At 42.8% G+C, this 20,362-nt stretch overlaps 1 protein-coding gene across 4 annotated transcripts in view; it reads left to right on the forward strand.

Annotated features, from left to right (window-relative positions):
- RNF214 (ring finger protein 214) overlaps nucleotides 1-20,362 on the forward strand; it is a 55,893-nt gene that overhangs the window by 1,132 nt on the left and 34,399 nt on the right. For 2 of the 4 annotated variants that reach the window (XM_073903789.1, XM_025893557.2), the window contains exons 2-6: nucleotides 1,576-1,694; nucleotides 3,936-4,446; nucleotides 5,154-5,213; nucleotides 8,770-8,910; nucleotides 12,372-12,511. In XM_073903789.1, the coding sequence (XP_073759890.1) occupies nucleotides 1,579-1,694; nucleotides 3,936-4,446; nucleotides 5,154-5,213; nucleotides 8,770-8,910; nucleotides 12,372-12,511 (968 nt within the window). In that variant the 5' untranslated portion in view covers nucleotides 1,576-1,578. Of the gene's footprint in view, nucleotides 1-26; nucleotides 48-1,575; nucleotides 1,695-3,935; nucleotides 4,447-5,153; nucleotides 5,214-8,769; nucleotides 8,911-12,371; nucleotides 12,512-20,362 lie in introns of those variants that run through there. The other 2 variants (XM_025893558.2, XM_025893559.2) reach the window with 2 other exon arrangements.

Raw genomic sequence — 20,362 nt, forward strand, 5'->3', positions numbered from 1 at the left:
TGCGTCCCGTCCCTCCCCCACTGCCTCCCGGGGGCGCGGCGCGGGAGGTGTGTGCGGGGCGGGCGTGCGGGAAGGGGGCTGCGACGCCCGGGGCCAGGGCAGGGGCGGGGGGTCGAGGCGGGGGGGGGCGTGGAGGGGGCCCGTGCGGACGGGGCGGGGGTCCCGGCCTAGGAACGGGACGGCGTTGGCAGCGCGGTGGGGCGGGGGGGGGGTGACGGAGAGGTGTGGGGGGCTCCGGCCCGAGCAAGCGGCGGACTTAGCCGTCCCCGGTTGAGGCGGCCGTGGCCACCCGGCGCCTCTTTCCCCATTGTCCCTTTCGCGGCCGTGCCCCGTTCTCCTCCGAGCACCCGTCGCTCCCGGCGTCGCCGCCTCGCTGGTGGTCGCCGCAGGGATTCCCTTGACACGTTCTACTTCCCACCCCGCGCCGCAGCCTGCAGCCCGACGTACCTGCCCCGCTCCCCCTTGGGCTGTAGTGGCGGCGTCTCACGTAGGACCCGTGCCCTGCGGTTCCGTTTACCGGGCACCGAGGACCCCCGACCCTGGGCTCTGTCGGGGCAGGATGTTTGCACCCGAGGGAGCAGTAATGGCGATTTGGGCCCATTTTCTCCTAGGAGCTTTGTATAATGGGGGAAACTGAGGCACAGCGGGGTTCCCTGGCCTATGACTGAAGTGTTGACAGAGCCCAGTCTCCATACTTGCCCAATGCGAGCTTGAAGGTTCGGGGCGGTGGGGGGGGGGGGGGGGGGGGCGGTGTGGATATCTGTGTTGCTATTAAAATAAAAACAAGAACTTAAACTAACCCTATGTGACACCCCTCGGCCCCCCCACATTCTTTTCCCCCCAGCTTTGTCTTCACCGTGGAGGGCCGTGAGTTTGTCCTGCCACACAAAGGATGGCCTTTTGATCCAAGAAAGGCATCAGTCCCGATTCCCTGACTTGGATTACCCTGTTTCTCAGCTTCTCTTTCTCTTAGTGGAGTACCCAAGATTCTTGTACTCTTTTGCACCCCTGTAGTAGCTTTGAAGAGTCTGTATTTTTCTCAGTGATTCTCGAACATTTCCCGTCTGTGGGGAGCACACTGACAGTAAAAGATGCTCCGATTGCCCAGCATAGTATTGTTTTTTTTCTCACATACGAACACCTCCAAAGCACTTCACTTAAATGAACAGATAATGCTTTTAATGATTTAAAATGTATAAGATGTTGTTGATTGTTGGGCCCCCAAATAACCTTCTTTGTAAATAATATTAGGTAAAGTAAGTACGTGGACCAACTGGAAGATTCTCACAGACTGTAGTCCGTTTTAAATGACTGCATCTCTGCCAAAAGTGGAAAAGCTTTGCTCAGACTCCTAGATACTTGTATAAATACGGTGATTTCCTAGGATCGATGTCCACTTGGGCCTCTTGTGCCTTGCTACACAAAACTCTTGTTTAAGTATTTTCTCCTAGGGCCCAACTTTTTCTCTGTGTTTCTTTCCTGGAATAACTGTGGTATGGACATTCTGAGGGGGAAAGATACACTTGTTTTAAAATTTGGAAACTTGCAGCCTGTAATTTGTTTCTGAATGTACAGAGCATGATGGCAGCGGCGTCCGAGGTAGCTGGTGTGGTGTCCAATGCCCCCAATCCTCCAGAATCCTCTCCTAGTTTATGTGCTTCCAAATCAGACGAAGGTCTCCCAGATGGTCTAAGGTAATGTGCACGTCCTTGACTGGGAAGATTTCATTTGGGCGAGGGGCTTTTGAGATGGCTTCTTATGGAAGCATAGATGAGTTTTCCTCTTTTTGGCTCTAGTGACACTGCATGAGAGTAAGCTTTTTAAAGGTAGGGACTGTCTGATCCGTGTGTGTATTTATGGTACCTACCACAGCATCTGGCACTCAGCAGGCATGCTAAGTGTCTGTTGAGTCAATAGAATACAGGGGGTAAAACTCTTCTGAAAATGCTAATATTTCCCCACCCTTTTTTACATGGACTATGTATGTTCATTTAATTGTATACTTATAATATCTGTGTCTATATCTACATACGATACCTATCTATACATTTGTGTTATGATTATGTATATTATAATGATGTATATCATACTTGTATATTTATGTCTTCTGTATTACATAGAGATAGAGGTGTGTATGCATATACACACATATAGCACATACATATTCATACATACACACAAATATGTGTGTATCTGTATTATCTCCAGATAAACAGATAGCTTTGTTAGTATGGCTTACTGCTTCACGTAGACATTTTGCCTCCTCTCTAAACTCTTGAGGGCTGAGTTATGGTTGCCCAACCTTGCATCTCACAGTGCTTAACACATAGCTATGTATAGTGTTGTACTAAATTAACTGTATGTTCCACCTCAACTCTTTCCTAGAGTACCTAGGACCTAATATAATAGATACTACTGTACTAACAGTTTTATATGTATTAACACCTTTAATCTTCCTAACAATCGCAGGAGGGAGGTGCTAATGTTATTATTCCCATTTATAGGTGAGAAACTGAGACAGGTTAGTAACTTGCCCAGGGTTGCCAAGCTACATTGGAGTCAGGGTTTGAACCCACACTTGTCCGACTGTATAGTACCTCGTAAATACTGGTTTAAATGAAGAGAGATTTGTTGGCGAAGGGGTAATGGGGAAAAATCTTAAGTAAGCCTAACCATCAACCTGGATCTTCATTTTATAAACAGAGTCAGCCACATACTTCTCATAATAATAATGACAGCTAGGGTTTATTGAATATTTACTGTGCCAGGCCGTGTACTAAATACTTCAGATGCGTGATTTCATGTCATCCTCACAATAATCCTAGTAGGTGGGTCATATGTCTGTTTTACAAATGAAAGTAAGTAACTTACCGAGAGTCATTTACGTGGTAAATAGCAGAGTCAGGATTTACACCCAGGTACTCTACTGTATATGCCAAGTCAATAATTTAAGTGTCTCCCCCGCTTCTCCAGGTAACTCTCAGCAAGGAATCAGCTAGAGGTGTTTATAAAGGTTTTCATATCCCAAAGACGCTCTTGGTTGTTTTATTTTGAACAGCCTGTGCTATTGAGGAAAGGAAGGCACCGTGACCTAAAGCCTCAGTCATTGCTGGCTTGGGGTACTTAAGGGCATCAATTGACAGAATCAGTTTTTTAAAAAAAGAAGGGGCAAAGAAATTTAGCACAGATGTCGTCATTATTCCTGGGTGGGAGGCGTACTGTTGTAAATGTTAGATGTCACTGTAAATAGGTTTTAAAGATTTCTTCAAAAAGCAGTACATTAAGTGTCTGTGACAAACGACAAAACAACTATCGCAGTGTTTATACATGTGTATGTATTTGTCTGGGGTAAAATTTCTACTGACAGCTTCAGTTTCGGATTCAGTGTCTGTACCTCAGACACCCTGAAGTGGAGAATGCCGTGCTCTGGAAAACTGTTGAGGAACTTAAGAGGTGGTTCTGGTCAAAGATCTGTATGAGGAATTTGAATGAAAATTATTTTTGTGAAACGTGAGAGTGGAATAAACACATTTTTTCTGAATTAATATTTTATTTGTTAGAACATGAGGTATAACTAAGTACAGCTAACTAAATGAGAATACTCTAACGAGCAGCAGGCTATTTCATTGACATTCTCCCAAAATTATTCAAATTGGACCTCGGAAATTTGGGGCTCATCAGAGTCATTTATGTGTGTTTATTTATGGTCACCCGACAGGAAATGTCTGTCTCCAGCACCCAGGTTCTAACCAGCAAGCTCTACTCCCTGCATGTGGGTCAAAATCGCTGGACAGAGACTAAGTTCCACGTCATTCTGATAAATTGAGGGGCTTATGTAGTCTCGTTTTGTTCTTCTAGTCATTATGTTGATTATGTATTTAATCTTCCTTAAGATTGGGTGAAGAGAGAAACTTTTTGTCTTATGTTTTTGATAGCCCCAAAGACCCTGCACAGAAGCACAAGAACTCGCCTCTGTCGAGTGTAAGTAGCCAAACGATAACCAAGGAGAATAACAGAAATGTCCATTTGGAACACCCAGAGCAGAATCCTGGTTCATCAGCAGGTGACACTTCAGCAGCGCACCAGGCGGTTTTAGGAGAAAACTTGCTAGCCACAGCCCTTTGTCTTTCTGGCGGTGGGTCTCAGTCTGATTTGAAGGACGTGGCCAACACAGCAGGAGAGGAGGGGGACACATGCCTCCGGGAGAGCCTCCATCCCGTCACTCGGTCTCTTAAGGCAGGGTGCCATACAAAGCAGCTTGCCTCCGGGAATTGTTCTGAAGAGAAATCCCCACCAGCCTCCATCCTAAAGGAAGGTAGCAGGGCCACAGGCTTGGATTTCCGACCTGTGGTGCCTCCAGCAAATGGGGTTGAAGGAGTCAGAGTGGATCAGGATGATGATCAGGATAGCTCTTCCCTGAAGCTTTCTCAAAACATTGCTGTACAGGTCAAGTATCAAGTTTCTACTACTAAAATGGAATTTGGGCTATTTATTTATTTATATATTTATCAAGGGTAGGAGACCTTTCTTCATAGGAAGGTGGTGGAGAACTACTCTGTCTCATTTTTTTATTGGCAACTATCCTACGATTTTCATGCAGTGCTGTGGGATGTCATCCTTCCGGTGTTCGATAAATAATAAGGCCAGGAGTCAGGGTCTCATCATGGTGACTAGGAACTTTATGACCTACATATAGTCTCTTTCACTGACTAATTGATAAGTGTAGGTCATTAGCATTCATATTTCCCATCTTTGTCCTTGCAGGAGGAATCCTTGTTAATTCTCTGACCTACATCTTAAGAAGTACAGTGTATCCTGCCTCCTAGTGCTCGGTGTGCTTTGTTGTAGGAGGAAGGATGGGCACAATAGGTTGTAGGGGGCGAAATTCTTATTTCACACTTGAGGCTGTCTCTCTGGCAGTTCTTGGGTCTTGCTCAGGTTCTTTTGTGGGATAATGTTCGATGCAATATACATGTCAGTGTCTATTTGCCAGACTTACAGTTCTTCTCTTGTTAAGAAGCCAGTAAGGGGAATGCAGAAATTCAGCTGCTTAGTTACTTGTGACAGATTTCCTTGTAAAATTACAAAAGAGTAATTTTGTCTTTTAAAATGTCTCTGAACAGTTCTGAATATAATTGTTTCTTTCTTTATAGACTGACTTTAAGACGGCCGATTCAGAGGTAAACACAGATCAAGATATTGAAAAGAATCTGGTGAGTACTTAAACTGTCACAGTGAATATACTAGATCATTAACTCAGACTGTCTAGAGTCATATTATCTCAGCTGGAAAAGGTGCAGGAATCTCCTTTTCAAATCCCTAACAGATGGTCAGCTAACTTCTTTCTACTTGATCACTTCCAGAGATGGGAAGCCTACTACTCATAAAGCAGCCTTTGCATCTGAAAAAGAGCTCTTATTGTTACATCTCGTTCTTAGGTGAGGATAGCACCTCTCATACTTGTTAGAGTGCTCTCCTGAGCCATGTAGATGAAATCCAAATCTTCCTTTACTTGTTGGCTCTATGTATAATTGAAGTTTTTTTATGCCGCTTCCTGTTACCCCTCAAGTCGAATCTTTCCAGAAAAAAACATTCCCAGACGTTTATAACGTTCTTCTTTTCTTCATAGGATACGTTTTCCAGCCCTTCCATCGCCCTACTTTTCTGCCTGGACAGGTTCCATCTTATCATTGTTGCTTTGAAAATGTGATCCTGAGAAGTAAATACAATAATCCAAATACAGAGTAATGAAGTCACAACACAGTGGGGTTCTCCTCTCTATCATTCCAGACGCTGTTTCTCAGGCCTCCCCTGGCTTACTGTGGCGCTGTGCTCAGAGTGTTGACCTTTCAGGTTTTATTCTGCTGGACTGTTGAGTCGTATCTTCCCTTTATTCCTAGTGACTGGGTTTTAAAACCTAGAGAGCTGTACGTTTGTCTTTGTTAAAATGGTCTTTTTGATCTATCTCTGGTATTTTGTGGCAGAAACTTCCACCCTTAAGAGTATGGATATCAAGGTTTATATTTTTCGAGAGGAAGGATGATGCTGGGAAAGGCACCCTAGCATCAGGAAGAGGTTTTTAGGGTAATATGTGTTAACTGAGTGAGAGAAAAAGTGCTTATAGCAACCAGATAAGAAAGTGGATATTTGGTCAAGTTGAAGAAATTGAGGGGCAGATGGAAGGAAGGAAGTTATGGGAGTACATTAACCAGATGAAGCGAATAAAGTTTTTTAAATACAGGGTAGCACCTTGGAGTTACTCATATAACAGGCAGGTAAAAAGATCCTAGAGATGAGCAAGCTGATGGAGATGTGCTGGGTGAAAACCAAGCTAGAAGAGAAGTCCCAGGGAAGGGGGGCGGATTCACCTTTTCTTGAATACTTACTTACTCCAAGCACATTATTTTGTCCCCATAGTTCTATGGTGCGGTTCTGATGACAGTAGCAATCCAAGGGGCAACTAAGTTATAAATAAGCTTTAGCATCAGTCCGATGCGGGAGTGGAAACTAGCAAGTCATTGGGCCAGAAGAGGCCCAGGATTATGTTTTATGTGGCTGTATTCTTTTGGGTAGTGGGATGGCCCACATGCCTTTATTTTATTTTATTTTATTTTATTTTATTTTTTCAAAATTTCCTTTAAATTCTAGTTAGTTAACATACAGTGTAGGCTCACATGCTTTTAAAAAGGCAGTGGAACTAGGCAGGTGTTAAGCTTGGTGGCAGTAAAAGAAACTTGGCTCCTGTTTTGTTTTCCTTTTTGCGCATGTATGGTAATTTCCCACTGGCTGCATTTGAAATTATACCTTCTGGTCCTTGGAACCAATTAGACACTGATGAAATAGTAACTTTGGCTTGTTAAGATGAGATGCTATGGATCAAGTAGTTTAACATATAGCCTTTCAGTTATCTTTTTGTATGTACTAATAGTATGTACCTTGAGACTTACTTCCATGAGACTAGTGGTGTCTTCCCCTGGCCTGTGTTGTTCTAAAGAAGCATTGTAGACAGAGAAAGTACCACAAAGAAATAAAGGAAAAGACCTATGTTGAAGAAAGTAAAGATTCCTCTTCTCTACTAGTTGAATATATTGGTTCTTAACCTTTCTTTAGCTTTTCTTGGGTTAAAGTCCTCTTTTGGAATCTTTTGAAAACTTTAATTCTCATCTCAGAAAAATTTATCCTCCCTCCCACATCCCCCTATTTCAGAGAGTTCAGAGACCCCTGAGGCGCATCCATAGATCCTAGGTTCAGAATCCCTGTAAAGATGTGAGACTGGAGAGTCATCAGGAGTCTTAGTCACGTTTCAGCACCTGGTCCAAGGACTAGCTTATCTCAGAGCTGAAGTCCCATCTTTTTTTTTTTTTTTCCAGATTTATTTATTTATTTTAGATAGAGAGCACAAGCGGGAGGGGCAGAGGGAGAGGGAGAGAGAATCCCAAGCAGACTCTGTGCTGAGAACAGAGCCCTACATGGGGCTGGATCTCACGACCCTGATACCATGACCTAAGCTGAAACCGAGAGTCGGACGCTTAACCGACTGTGTCACCCAGGTGCTCTGCTAATGTCCCATCTTGAAAACTTAGTTTTTATTATCATAATGTAGTAAGTTTTCCTTCATTCACTTCTAAAACCTGTCTTTTCTTTGAAAATAGTTATCTTTTAATGATTAAGTTCATTTGAATGCTCTTGGTTTAAATTTTACATGGGCTGCCTTATACCAAATGTGTTTTAAATTGAACATCTCTAAGTTTTAGCATCCCTTTGAAAGGTAACCATTACTTTTCTTGATTTACGGATATGGGGAGGCAGAGCTGAACTGTGGTCCTCAGAAGCGTTTCTTCTACTCTTGCCTTTACATGAGAGCTTGCTGATTTGCCCAGTCTGAATACCATGCTCCTCTTTAGCGGATCTGTCCATTTTCAGCGCTAATGGCCAATAAGGAATCCTCTTTTCTGGATGCAGTTTTGAGTAGGTGATCTGTTTTTGTTTTTGTTTTTTTTACCCATTCATTTCTTCTTGCTCTGATAAAATGCCTTCTTCCTCTTATTCCCTAGAACAGTGATTGACAAACCTTTTCTGTAAAAGGTCAGATGGTAAATGTCTTAGGCTTTGGGGCTCTATGGGCTCTGTTGTAACCATTCCACTCATTGTAGTGTAAAAGCAGCCTATAAGCCATTGGGAATGGCTGTGTTCCTATAAAATTTATTTATAGGGGCACCAGGTGGCTCATTGGTTGAGTGTCCGACTCTTGATTTCGGCTCTGGATATGATCTCAGGGTCGTGGGATCTGTACTCCGCACAGAGTCTGCTTCTCTTCCTTTCCCTCTGCCCCTCCACCTGCTCATGCACATGAGCTCAAGAGCTCTCTCCCCGAAATGAATAAAATAAGTCTTAAGAAAAAAAATTCAGATAATGTCTGGATTTGGCCCACAGGCCATACATTGCCCGGATGCCCCCCCTGCCTTAGAGCCATGCTGTGCAATAGGATTTCCTGTAATGGTAGAAATGTCTTATATCTGTGTTGTCCAGTGTGGTAGTCATTTGTTATTTGTGGCTACTGAGTACTTGGGAATGTGGCCAGGTGACCAAGGGGCTGTATTTTTAGATTTTCTTACTTTAATTAACTTAAGTTTATATAGCCACTCATGGCTAGTAGTTAGAGTGTTGGACCCTGCAGCCTAGAGCTCTGCACAGTGCCTTGAACAGGAACCTGGTGTTTTTTGCAGTTAAATTGGGGAATTGAACTTTTTTTCCTCTTGTTACAAATAGGACAAAATGATGACGGAGAGAACCCTGTTGAAGGAGCGTTACCAGGAGGTCCTGGACAAGCAGAGGCAAGTGGAGAATCAGCTCCAAGTGCAATTAAAGCAGCTCCAGCAAAGGAGAGAAGAAGAAATGAAGAACCACCAGGTACCCTGCTTATGTTAAGTCTGTCAATAAGTATGGCTACACTCCTTAATCAAACTGTAATTTTGTTCCTGAATTAATAGAAACAGAAGAGCAGTATTTATCTTTTTAATGGTTGTCTTAGAATTTTAAGGATAAGAAGAACCTTTGAGGGCATCTTGTTTAAACTCTCAATTCTTTTTTTTTTTTTTTAAGATTTTATTTATTTGAGAGAGAATGTGCACGCCCTTGAGCCAGGGGAGGGGCAGAGGGAGAGAATCTCAAGCAGACTCCCCACTGAGCACGGAGCCCAGTGAGAGGCTTGATCCCAGGATCAAGCTCAGGTCATGACCTGAGCCAAAATCAAGAGTTGGACGCTCAACCGACTGAGCCACCCAGGCGCCCCCGTACTCTCACTTCTATTTAAGTTTAGAGAGAAATGTTATTTAATATATTTTGTTGACATAGCTGACTGCCTACCTGGGAAACCATGTAATTAGACTCTTATATTAAAAAACATAATTCTAGTAGATTAAAAATCTACCTATGAAAACTGGAAAAATGTAAGTTAGAAGAAAATTTAGGAGAACATTTATAAAACCTCAAATTGCAAGAGGTCACTTTAAGCCAGGCAAAAAACCCAGAAGCCATAGAAGAATGAATCAATTTAATTATGTATAATTTAAAACTTCTGATATGTCAGATGATACAGAAAACATCAGAAGATCAGTGTTAGATTGGGAAAATATTTGTAGCACATCTGATGAAGGGTTTAATATCCATATCTGTGTTCTGAGACTCCTACAAGTTCATGGTAAAAGTCAAATACTCTAAAGAAAAACTAGGAAAGGTTATTGTATAGTTTCTTTTTTTTTTTTTTAAGATTTTATTTATTTGAGAGAGAGAATGAGAGACAGCACGAGAGGGAAGAGGGTCAGAGGGAGAAGCAGAACCCCTGCTGAGCAGGGAGCCCGATGCGGGACTCGATCCCGGGACTCCAGGATCATGACCTGAGCCGAAGGCAGTCACTTAACCAACTGAGCCACCCAGGCACCCTGTTGTATAGTTTCCTATTTCTGCTGTACCAAACTACCATCAATTTGGCAGCTGAACACAACACAGTCCTATAGGTCAGAAGTCCAACATGGGTGTCACCGGGCTAAAATCCATGTAATGGCAGGGTTGCATCACTTTCTGGGGACTCTGGGAGAACATACCTCTCCCTGCATTTCCAGCACCTAGAGGCTGCTTGCATTCCTTGATTTGTGACCTCCTTCTCCATCTTCACAGTCAGCAAATTTACATCTCTGACCACTCCTCCCTAATCACATCTTCCTCAGATCGCAATTGAGAAAGGTTCTCCACTTTTAAAGACCTGCATAATTAGATTGGGCCCATGCAGATGATCCAGGACCGTCTCCCTGCATCCGGGTCTTTACCTTAGTCACACCTGCACAGTCTCTTTTTCCATGGAAAGAAACATAGTCACAGGTCCCAGGGATTAAGTTAGATTAGAATGTGGACATATTTTGGGGGAAGGGGTTATTATTTTGCTTACAACAATTGTAAATGGTGGGGCGCCTTGGTGGCTCAGCCAGTTAAGCATCTGCCTTCAGCTCAGGTCATGATCTCAGGGTCCTGGGATCAAGCCCCAAGCTGGACTCCCTACTCAGCGGGGGGTCTGCTTAAGATTCTCTCCTTCTGCACCGCCCCCCCCCACGAGCTTGCTCTCTCTCAAATACATAAAATCTTTAAAGCAAAACAATTATAAATGGTAGTACACAGAAGAGGAAAAGCAAGTGGATAATAAATATATGAAAAGAAGCTCAGCCTCAGCCTCACTGGTATTCATTCATTTAGCAAATATTTTCTGAGTTCCTAATCCAGGCTCTGCAGATTTAGCAGTAAAGGCAACATAGTCTCTGCACTGAATGCTTATTTTAGTTGAAGGAGGCCAACTGTACAAACAGTAGAGAATGGGAATTAGGAAAATGTTTCCTAAAACGATTAGATACCATTCCTCTCTCCCCCTCAAGAGATCGGCAAAAATGAATTAAGTTATCGAGGGTGAGGAAAAATGAACCTTTTTCAGACATTTGTATATGAATTGTTACAGCCTTTTTGTAAAAGTTACTAAGAATTGTCAGTTAAGATTTAAAATGTACTATGACCTAGCAATCATATTATTAAGTCTTTTTTACAGAAATAAAAGTTTTTGTATGAAAGTGTAGATATACAACGTATTTATTGCAGTATTGTGTGTAGTTAAAAAACACTGGAGTCAACTTGATGGACTCTTTACATAGAATGGTTGGATAAGTTGGATATATATATACACATTATGTCACATACTGCTATTTTTAAGTTAAATCTATATATTTATTTTACCTTATTTTTTAAGATTTATTTATTTATTTGAGAAAAAGAGTACACTTGAGAGGGGGAGGAGCAGCGGGGGAGGGGAGAGAATCTCAAGCAGATTCCACCCTAAGCATGGAGCCTGATGGGGCTCAATCCCACGACCCATGAGATCATGACCTGAGCCAAAACCAGTCAGATGCTTAACCAACTGAGCCACCCAGGTGCGCCAAGTTAAATCTATATTGACAGTATGCTCACCTCAAGTGAAAAAAAGCAGGATGCAGAATAAGGTGTATAAAGTCATCTCATGGGATGCCTGGCTGGCTCAGTCGGTTAAGTGTCCGCTTTCGGCTTGGATTGTGGTCCTGTGGTCCTGGGACCGAGTCCCTCATGGGGAGCCTACTTCTTTTGTGTGCCACTCCTCCTGCTTGTGCTGTCTCTTTCTCTGACGAATAAGTAAAATCTTTAAAAAAAAATGATCTCATTTGGAAAAAACACAAAAGCAATGAAATACACATGTAAGTATACATGTTTGTGTGAGAATAAAGATGTGAAAGCAATCAGATAAAACAGTGGACATATTAATTATGGGTGGAATTGGCATGGATTAGGGAGTGACTTAACTATCACTTTTTTATTATTCCACTTCTTACTACAAATACATATATTTTTGTTAAAGTAAAAAAGGAACCAAACAACTCCTGACACATAATAAAGTAGAACCTTAACAAACAAAACAAGACCATTTTTGTTGAACGTAATGAATTCCCACCCCGTACAAGAATGCCTTTCTCAGCATTCTTAACAGGTGTTCATTCGGCCTTTATCCGAACACAGGTAATGGAAGGGTTATTGCTTCTCAAGGAAGTAAATTCCATTTTTGAACAGTTTTGATTATTAGAAATTCTTTCTCCTGCTGAATTGAAATCTGCTTTATTGTAACTTTCTCTCTTATGTCTAGATACTGGCTTTCAGAGCTACTCATCAACCCGATTCCTTCAATTCAACTTGAATTTACTCAAGTCAATATGTTAATTTGTGTTAGTTGAAAATAACCTTTAGACCAAAAGAACTAATTCATTTCCTTCTTTACTTGTGTGTGACTGTAATTATGGGGGACTCAGGAGATACTAAAAGCTATCCAGGATGTAACAATAAAGCGAGAAGAAACAAAGAAGAAGATAGAGAAAGAAAAGAAGGAGTTTTTGCAGAAGGAGCAGGATCTGAAAGCTGAAATCGAGAAGCTTTGTGAGAAGGGCAGAAGGTAAATGATGCTGTTAAGAATAAAACCCCTGTGTGCATGTATATATTTGTGCATAAGCATCCAGTCGTGTTTGTTTGTGTGCCTAGTTTCTTTTCTTTTGGTCTAAGTTTTATTTGAAAAACAAGTACACAAATAAAATCCTCTAATGATTTTAGCTTTTTCAGCACCTTGTGTTAGATTCAGTAAAAAAAATTTCAGATTCAATAATACCTTGAAATAATAGCAGCTGATTGTTGGGTCCTAAGTATGATCAAGGTTTTGAAATGCATCTAACACCTGCTTCACTTGCTTTGATCCTGATTTTTTAGAAGTTCAGGCTGTGGGAATACTTTGATTATGTTATTCAGCACTAAAACAAATTTTAAACAGTAACATTGTAAGTAAGCCTTTGGAAAGAATTATTTAGTGGATCTCTGTTCTCTTCTGGGTACTACAGCAAGAGCAAGGTGCATATAGAATTCGGTCAGATTTTCAGTTTTCCAAGTTTCTTAATGTGGAAATCAAAATAGCTGTGAACCCTGATGATTTTATTTAAATTCTAAAATGTGCTTTTATTTATCAAGAAAATCTTGGCCTGCTGATGAGTCAGAGCTCTAAAGTGAAAAGTAGCAAGCTCATTGGTTGAATCATTTTCCAGTTATGAAAGATGGTAACTGTGAAAGGTCAACCTGAGAAAGAATGTTTGGGAAAGAGCCTAAGGACCAATCTGTTTCATTGAGAATGGAATGATAATGCTTCAAAGGTGGGCCAGTTGTCCATGATGATCCATGTGTCAGCGATTATGAAGAGTATGCTAGGAGCATAATGCTATACCTGGCATTGTTAGTGATTGAACCCCCTGCTCCCCGCCCCCCAACAACATGGCCTCTGCCATTGTCTTCACAGGCTGGGAGGGGGACAGTGAAACAGAGACATGAGCGTGCAAGCAGTTTAGCAGCAGTCTTAGCAGAAGCTGGGAAGGTGAACCTACATTATAATTATAGCTCTGTGAAAGATTTCTTTTGATGTGTACTCTATACTCTTAATGTATCTCTGACCACTTTCCTCTGCCTTCTGATTGGATAAGCCCAAGTGGTGATTGATACTAACAATTTGCTGCTCATGGTCTGGGAGATCCAATTGGGCTTTTTTATGTGTCACGAGTGTCAGAATGACACTTTCTGTCATGCTTTTTGTGGAATGTGGGTTTCACTTTTCCAGAAGTAGGGGGAAGAAGTCTTTTGTGTGTATCTTTGTTGTAGCAGTGATGCAGGTTTAGTTCTGCATTCCAGCATCCACAGAAACTGTGGGCACGGAGATTTTGGTCATTGTATTAGTCTGTTCAGACTGCCATCACAGAATACCACGGACTGGGTGACTTAAACAACAGTAATTTATTGTCTTATGGTTCTAAAGACTAGAAGTCTAAGATTAAGATGCTAGCAGGGTTGGTTTCTGGTAAAGTCAGTCTGTCTTGGCTTGCAGACACTACTGCCTTCATGCTCTGTCCTCACATGGCCTTTCCTCCGTTTGTGCATACTCACGGTGTGTCTCCTCTTCGTGTAAGGACAGTAGACCTGTTGGATTAGAGCCCCATCCTTATGATCTCATTTAACTTTAATTACTTCCTTAAAGGCCTCATCTCCAAATATAGTCACATTGCTGGTGAGGGCTTCAATAAATGAATTTGTGGGGGACACAGTTCAGGCCATAACAGTCACGTTTCCTGTTCATAGCTCTCATTCCGTCAGCCAATGCTTACTGAGTGTCTACTGCGAGCCAGACACTGTGGGCCCGGAGAATAGAAGGTCCTCATGGAGTTTATTGTTGAATAGGAGAGATGACAAATAGATAGTTACAAACCAGTATAACGATACCATGGTAGTGGTCGTATCAGAGTACGGTGAAGGGGCATGGAACCCAGACGGGGCAGGGGGAGTCAAAGGGGGATTCCCAGAGGAAGTGATTGCTAGCATTGAATCCTGAAAGATAAAGGGGAATATGAACACCACATGCAATGCATGATCTTTGATTTGATCCTAGATTAAACAAATAACTTTCAAAGAGTTACAGGGGTGGGGGTTGATACAGGGAGGAATTAGTGGGGCAAGGAATAGGGGAAAGACATTGCAGGCAGGGGGGCCTAAAGACAAGAGAGAACAGCACCTGAGCTGTAGGGAGGTGGGGAGGACCAGGACCAGTGCGGCAGTCGGAAGCCGGTCACAAAAAACTCCTGTATCGTGTGTTCAGGAGTTTGGGTTTTTCTCTGATAGCGATACTGAAAGATTTTATGGGGGGAGGGGTAACAGAGGAGGAGTTCTGCATTTTAGATAAATGACTTGGGCGGGTGGAAAGTGGATGGGAGTAGTGTAGAGGACCAGTTAGGAGACTTACCTGTCAGAGCCTGCCTGAGAGTGACAGTGGCCCACACTGCAGTGGCCCTGGCTGGGAGGAGAGAATTTCACACTGATGTTATATAAAGGTGAATTTACAGGGCGCCTGAGTGGCAGGCACAGTCGGTAAGTGTCCGACTCTTGGTTCGGCTCAGGTCATGATCCTCAGGGTCGTGAGGTTGAGCTCCGAGTTGGGCTCTTTGCTCAGCAAGTCGGGCTCTGTGCTCAGCATGGAGGCTGCTTGGATTCTCTCTCCCTCTCCCTCTGCTCCTGCCCACTCTGTGCTCTCTCTCTCTCTCTCTAAAAAATAAATAAATCTTTAAAAAAAGGTGAATTTACTCAATAGAAATCTGCTAAGTGTTTTGTACTCTTTGGGGGTAGTCACTATGTATTTTAATGTAACTATAATTTCTAAAGAAGACACCCTGAGTTAACAACAACAACGACCCCCCCTCCCCAAAAACTAAGGAACTAATAGTTTAGTCATGTATTCGATGATTTTGTCCTGGATACCTGGTTGCTTTGTCATGGATGTTGTCTTGCTTTCGTGGGACACTTCCTAATTCCCAGCTTATATCCTTGAGGATTATTGCTGGCATGAGGAAGGTGAGGCTTCCATATGAGTGCTCTTCCAGGGTAGAACTTCTTTTTAAGATTCATGCCTTTAGGGGCACCTGGGTGGCTCAGTTGGTTAAGCGACTGCCTTCGGCTCAGGTCATGATCCCGGGATCCCGGAGTCCCGGGATCGAGTCCCTCATCAAGCTCCCTGCTCGGCGAGGAGCCTGCTTCTCCCTCTGACCCTCCCCCCTCTGATGTACTCTCTCTCTCTCATTCTCGCTCTCTCAAATAAATAAATCTTAAAAAAAAAAAAAAAGATTCATGCCTTTAATAGTGACTCATTGAGAATGGCAGCAAGTAGGACTCTTCCGCAATAAAAGATGGTGAGCTTGAGCTTTAAAAGACATCATCAACTGATTCATAGAAGTAGCTTGGGACAAATAACAGGAAAGCCAAAATACTAAGCATCATTCTTCTTTTTTTAAAAATGTTCTGAACATGTGGCGCCTGGGTGGCTCAGTTGGTTAAACGTCTGCCTTTGGCTCAGGTCATGATCTCAGGGTCCTGCCATCAAGCACTGCGTCGGGCTCCGTGCTCAGCGGGGAGCCTGCTTCTCCCTCTCCCTCTACAGCTCCCCCAGCTCATGCTCATGCTCTCTTAAATAAGTAAATAAATAAAATCTTGAAAAAAAATGTTCTGAGCTTGCCTGATGAACTCATATGATAGAGTGATAAGTAGCACATCAAGGGATTTACTGTTGGACACATTATTTTTTTTTACTTAGAAAGAGAAAGAGTAGGGAGAGGAGCAGAGGGAGGGGGACAAGCAGAGTCCACGCTGAGTGCAGAGCCTGACATAGGGCTCGATATGAGGACCCCGAGATAATGACCCGAGCCGAAACCAAGAGCCAGACGTTCAACCAACTGAGCCACCTAGGCACTCCTGGAAGCATTACTCTAGATGTCATTTAAGAGTCTGCACTAAATTGAAATCAACAGTGTGCATGAAGATTCATTTTGGAAATTTCTCACCAAATGCTAGTTTATTTAACTGGTATGTGTAAAAGCCCTAGCAGCTTGCCTAGCAATCATTAAATTTGGTGAGCATTTCTTGGGTGCAAAGCAGTGAGCCAGGCTGTTGCAACATCCTGTATTTGACCATAGCTATCCGTCCTTCCAGCAGTCTGCTCGTTCCCAGTGAGTCTACACTTTGACCACTTCAGGTCCTCTTTCTTGTTTAGAAACCTCACTCCATTTCCCACCAGTCTTTCAGCTCCCTGGAAGCATGTCTTTCCATAGCTCACCTCAATGCACGGTCCACTGCTTGAATCACTCCCTTAGTGTTACCCTCAATTCTCTTTCCTCTCATTCTTCTGTAGTACTCCAGTCCTGGTTCAAGTCAGCCGCCTGACGTCTCTGGGCTGCTGAGTGCTGCTGGACACAGCCCTCAAACTGTGTCTGGGGTCCGAATAAATGGATGACTTCTAACATCACCGGAATCCTCGAGACTCCCTCTTCCTCTGAGGGCTGTCCCAAACTTCTACCTCCCTTTCTCAACTTCCTCTCTCCACCATTTCTCTCCTTAGTCTTAGCAGATGATCTCGCTTTTTATTTCACTGTAAAAATAGAGGCCATCGGCACCTGGGTGGCTCAGATGGTTAAGCGTCTGCCTTCAGCTCAGGTCATGATCCCAGAGTCCTGGGATCGGGTCTCGCATCGGGCTCCCTGCTCCTTGGGAGCCTGCTTCTCCCTCTGCCTGTCTCTCTCTCTGTCTCTGTCTCTCATGAATAAATAAAATCTTAAAAAAAAAAAATAAAGGCCATCAAGTGAAACCTCTTTCAGTTTCCCAGACACATCCATCCTTTCCTCCTGTCCTAGTAACTGAGTCTAAACTTTGTACCTGTCTGTGAATTCAGTCCACTCTCGATGCTACCATTTCTCCATAAGTGGCAGTACTACGTACCGCCTGTCTGAACTGAATAACCAAGAGTCATCCTAAATTCTCTCTTCGCCCCTTTTCCACCACATCTACTTTTACCAAGTCCTGTACATTCTTAATATTATCCCTTTCTCGGGATGCCTGGGTGGCTCAGTTGGTTAAGCGGCTGTCTTTGGCTCAGGTCATGAACCCGGGGTCCTGGGATCGAGCCCTGCGTTGGGCTCCCTGCTCGGCACGGAACCTGCTTCTCCCTTTGCCTGCTGTTCTCCCTGCTTGTGCTGTCTCTGTCAAATAAATAAAATCTTTAAAAAAGAATTATCCCTTTCTCTCTGTTCATGCTGACCCTGTCAGTTCAGGATCTCATGAGTCTTAGATCACTGAGGTAGGCTACGAAACTTTCTTTGCCTCCACTCTGCCTCTCTTCTCACTTATCTGGTACACTGCTACCATAGAAATCTTTTTCACATCCACGTCTGATAATGTTATTTCCCTGCTGAAAATTTTTTATAGTTCTTTATAGCTTTTAGGGTAAAGTTTCAGCTCTTTAGCTCAGTATGGAAGTTACCCAGTCCCTGTTTATGTCCTTAGCTGTACTGTTTACTGCTCCCCCAAACAACTATGCTGGTTTATACCTACTGCTACATGAACCCACTTAAAACTCAGCCTGTATTATCTGCCCTAGAAGCTTTCCCAGATCCTCCCCTTCTCCCTTTCACACATCGTGACCATTTCGTTTAGATGACCCTCCTCTGTACCCATTAGCATGCCGAGTATATACCTCTGTCTTAACACATACGTCTGATGCCTTTTTGTTGACTTGAATGCCTCCCCCATCATGTAGTTTCTTGAGAGTAAGTGTTTTGATGATCTACTGTGTAAAATAGCCATCATAAAACTTAATATCTTAAAACAGAATAATTTGTTATTTTTCACAGTTTTTTGGGTTTTTGTCTCGGATGGACGGTTCTGCTAGTGTCTAGGATCATTCCTGTAGCTGTGGTCGGATGGCAGCTGGGACTGGAACATCCAAGATGGCATCATTCATATTTCTGGTGCCGTGGCAGGGACACCTGGAAGGCTGGGCCCAGCTGAGACATGGAGAGAGCTAGGCCTTGTCTCACTCTCTCTCTCCATATTGTCTTTTCCCTCTTCAGGTGGTCTTTCCAGCAGAGGGGCCAGATTTCTTTTTTGGTGGCTCAGAGCTCCCAAGAGTACAAAAGTGGAAGTTTCTAGGCTTTCCTAAGGCATAGACTTGGAACTGGCACAGTGCTATTTCTGTGACATTCTTTTGGTTAAAATGAGTCACAGGGCCAACTCAGATTTAGTGTTGGAGGGGGCTGAACATGAACACCAGCAGGCCTGGTTCATTGGGAGTGGTCCATATTTGGAAATCTGCTACTGCAGCAAGTTAACACATCTCATTTAACTTTTTCTGCTCAGTATGTGTTAATATCTTTTAGATATGGGGAATCATAGAAGTTATACAAATAGGAGATGCATAATTAGAGGTATTTTAGAAATATGCAGGATGAATTTTGGGGGATGAGTGAGGCTGAGACATCAACCAGGAAGCACTTACAATAAACTGAGTTTCTAAGGATCATTATAAGACTAGTGATGGTGGAATGAAAAGGAAGAAATGGACTCCGGAGGAATCGATGCTTGATTATTTTAGAGATTAAGGCTGGGGGAAGTGTCAAAACTAACTTCTGTATTGACCCTGGGTAACTGTGTGCTACCTGGACAGTAACTGGGAAGTGGAATCCCCCTTACAAGTTCTGAGGGTAAAGTAAGTGATGTGATGATGTGAGACATACAAGTTAAAATCCTTAGTCGGCCATTGGAAGTGGGACACTTGACTAGAAGAGATGCTCTGTCTTGATTTGGAGTTGCCTGCGTAGAGGTTTTAACTATCTGAAACTCACTGAAAGTGAGTTTTCTTTTTTCTTTTTTTTTTAAAAGATTTTATTTATTTGACAGAAAGAGACACAGCGAGAGAGGGAACTGCTTGTGCAGGGGGGAGTGGGAGAGGGAGAAGCAGGCCTCCCACCAAGCAGGGAGCGCGAGAGGCGGGGCTCTATCCCAGGATCCTGGGATCATGAGCTGAGCCAAAGGCAGACGCTTAAAGACTGAGCCACCCGGGTGCCCCTGAAAGTGAGTTTTCTGTGGGAAGAAGCGTAGAGTAGGGCTCAGTTCTTAATGCTGAGGCACACCTACAGTTTGGGAGTACAAAGAGGAAGGGAAGGCAGAAAGAAAAGGAAACAGCTTAGAATAGTAGTATAGGGCTTCAAAGGGGAGGTGCATTCCGGTATCAGAAACTGCAGGGAAGTACATGAGAACCGGGTCTGAGTAAAGGCCATTGGTAATTACTGAGTGCAACCAACAGGGGTTTGTAGGCAGAGGAATTAAATTACTGGATTTACTTTTCCCCCAATATTTTATTATGAAAATTTTTAAACACTAGGAGAAGCTAGAAGTATTGTACATTAACACTTGCCCCCTAGATTCAACAATTAACATTCTGCTAAATTTGTTTTAGCAATATCTTTCCAACCCTCTATCCGTTTATCAGTCCATCTTTTTTTTTCTTTTCAAAGCATATCAGAGTATGTTGCAGTCATCAGTAACTTCACCTTTAAATCCATAAATGTGCATATTATTAATTAGAGTTAAATATTATTTGTGTTTCCTTTTTTTGGTAATAAAATATATAGGCAGTTAAATACATGAATCTTAAGTGTGCTGTTCCATGAGTTTTGACCAATGTCAAATGCCTGTGTAATTCAAACCCATTAAGATACAGAGTACTACCCTTAAACCACATGGTCCCCTCATACACTTACTTTCCCAGTCTTTTCTTGTCCCATCTTCCAAAGGCAACTGCTGTTCTGATTTTCTCATCATAAATTAACTCTGCTGTTCTGGAGTGTCACATAATGAAATCCTACAATATGTACTTTTGTGTAGGACTTCTTTCATTCAG

Source organism: Callorhinus ursinus, unplaced genomic scaffold, assembly GCF_003265705.2.
Source record: "Callorhinus ursinus isolate GAN/ISIS: 27379988/994484 unplaced genomic scaffold, GSC_fseal_2.0 scaffold19, whole genome shotgun sequence".
In the NCBI taxonomy this organism is placed as follows: Eukaryota; Metazoa; Chordata; class Mammalia; order Carnivora; family Otariidae; genus Callorhinus; species Callorhinus ursinus.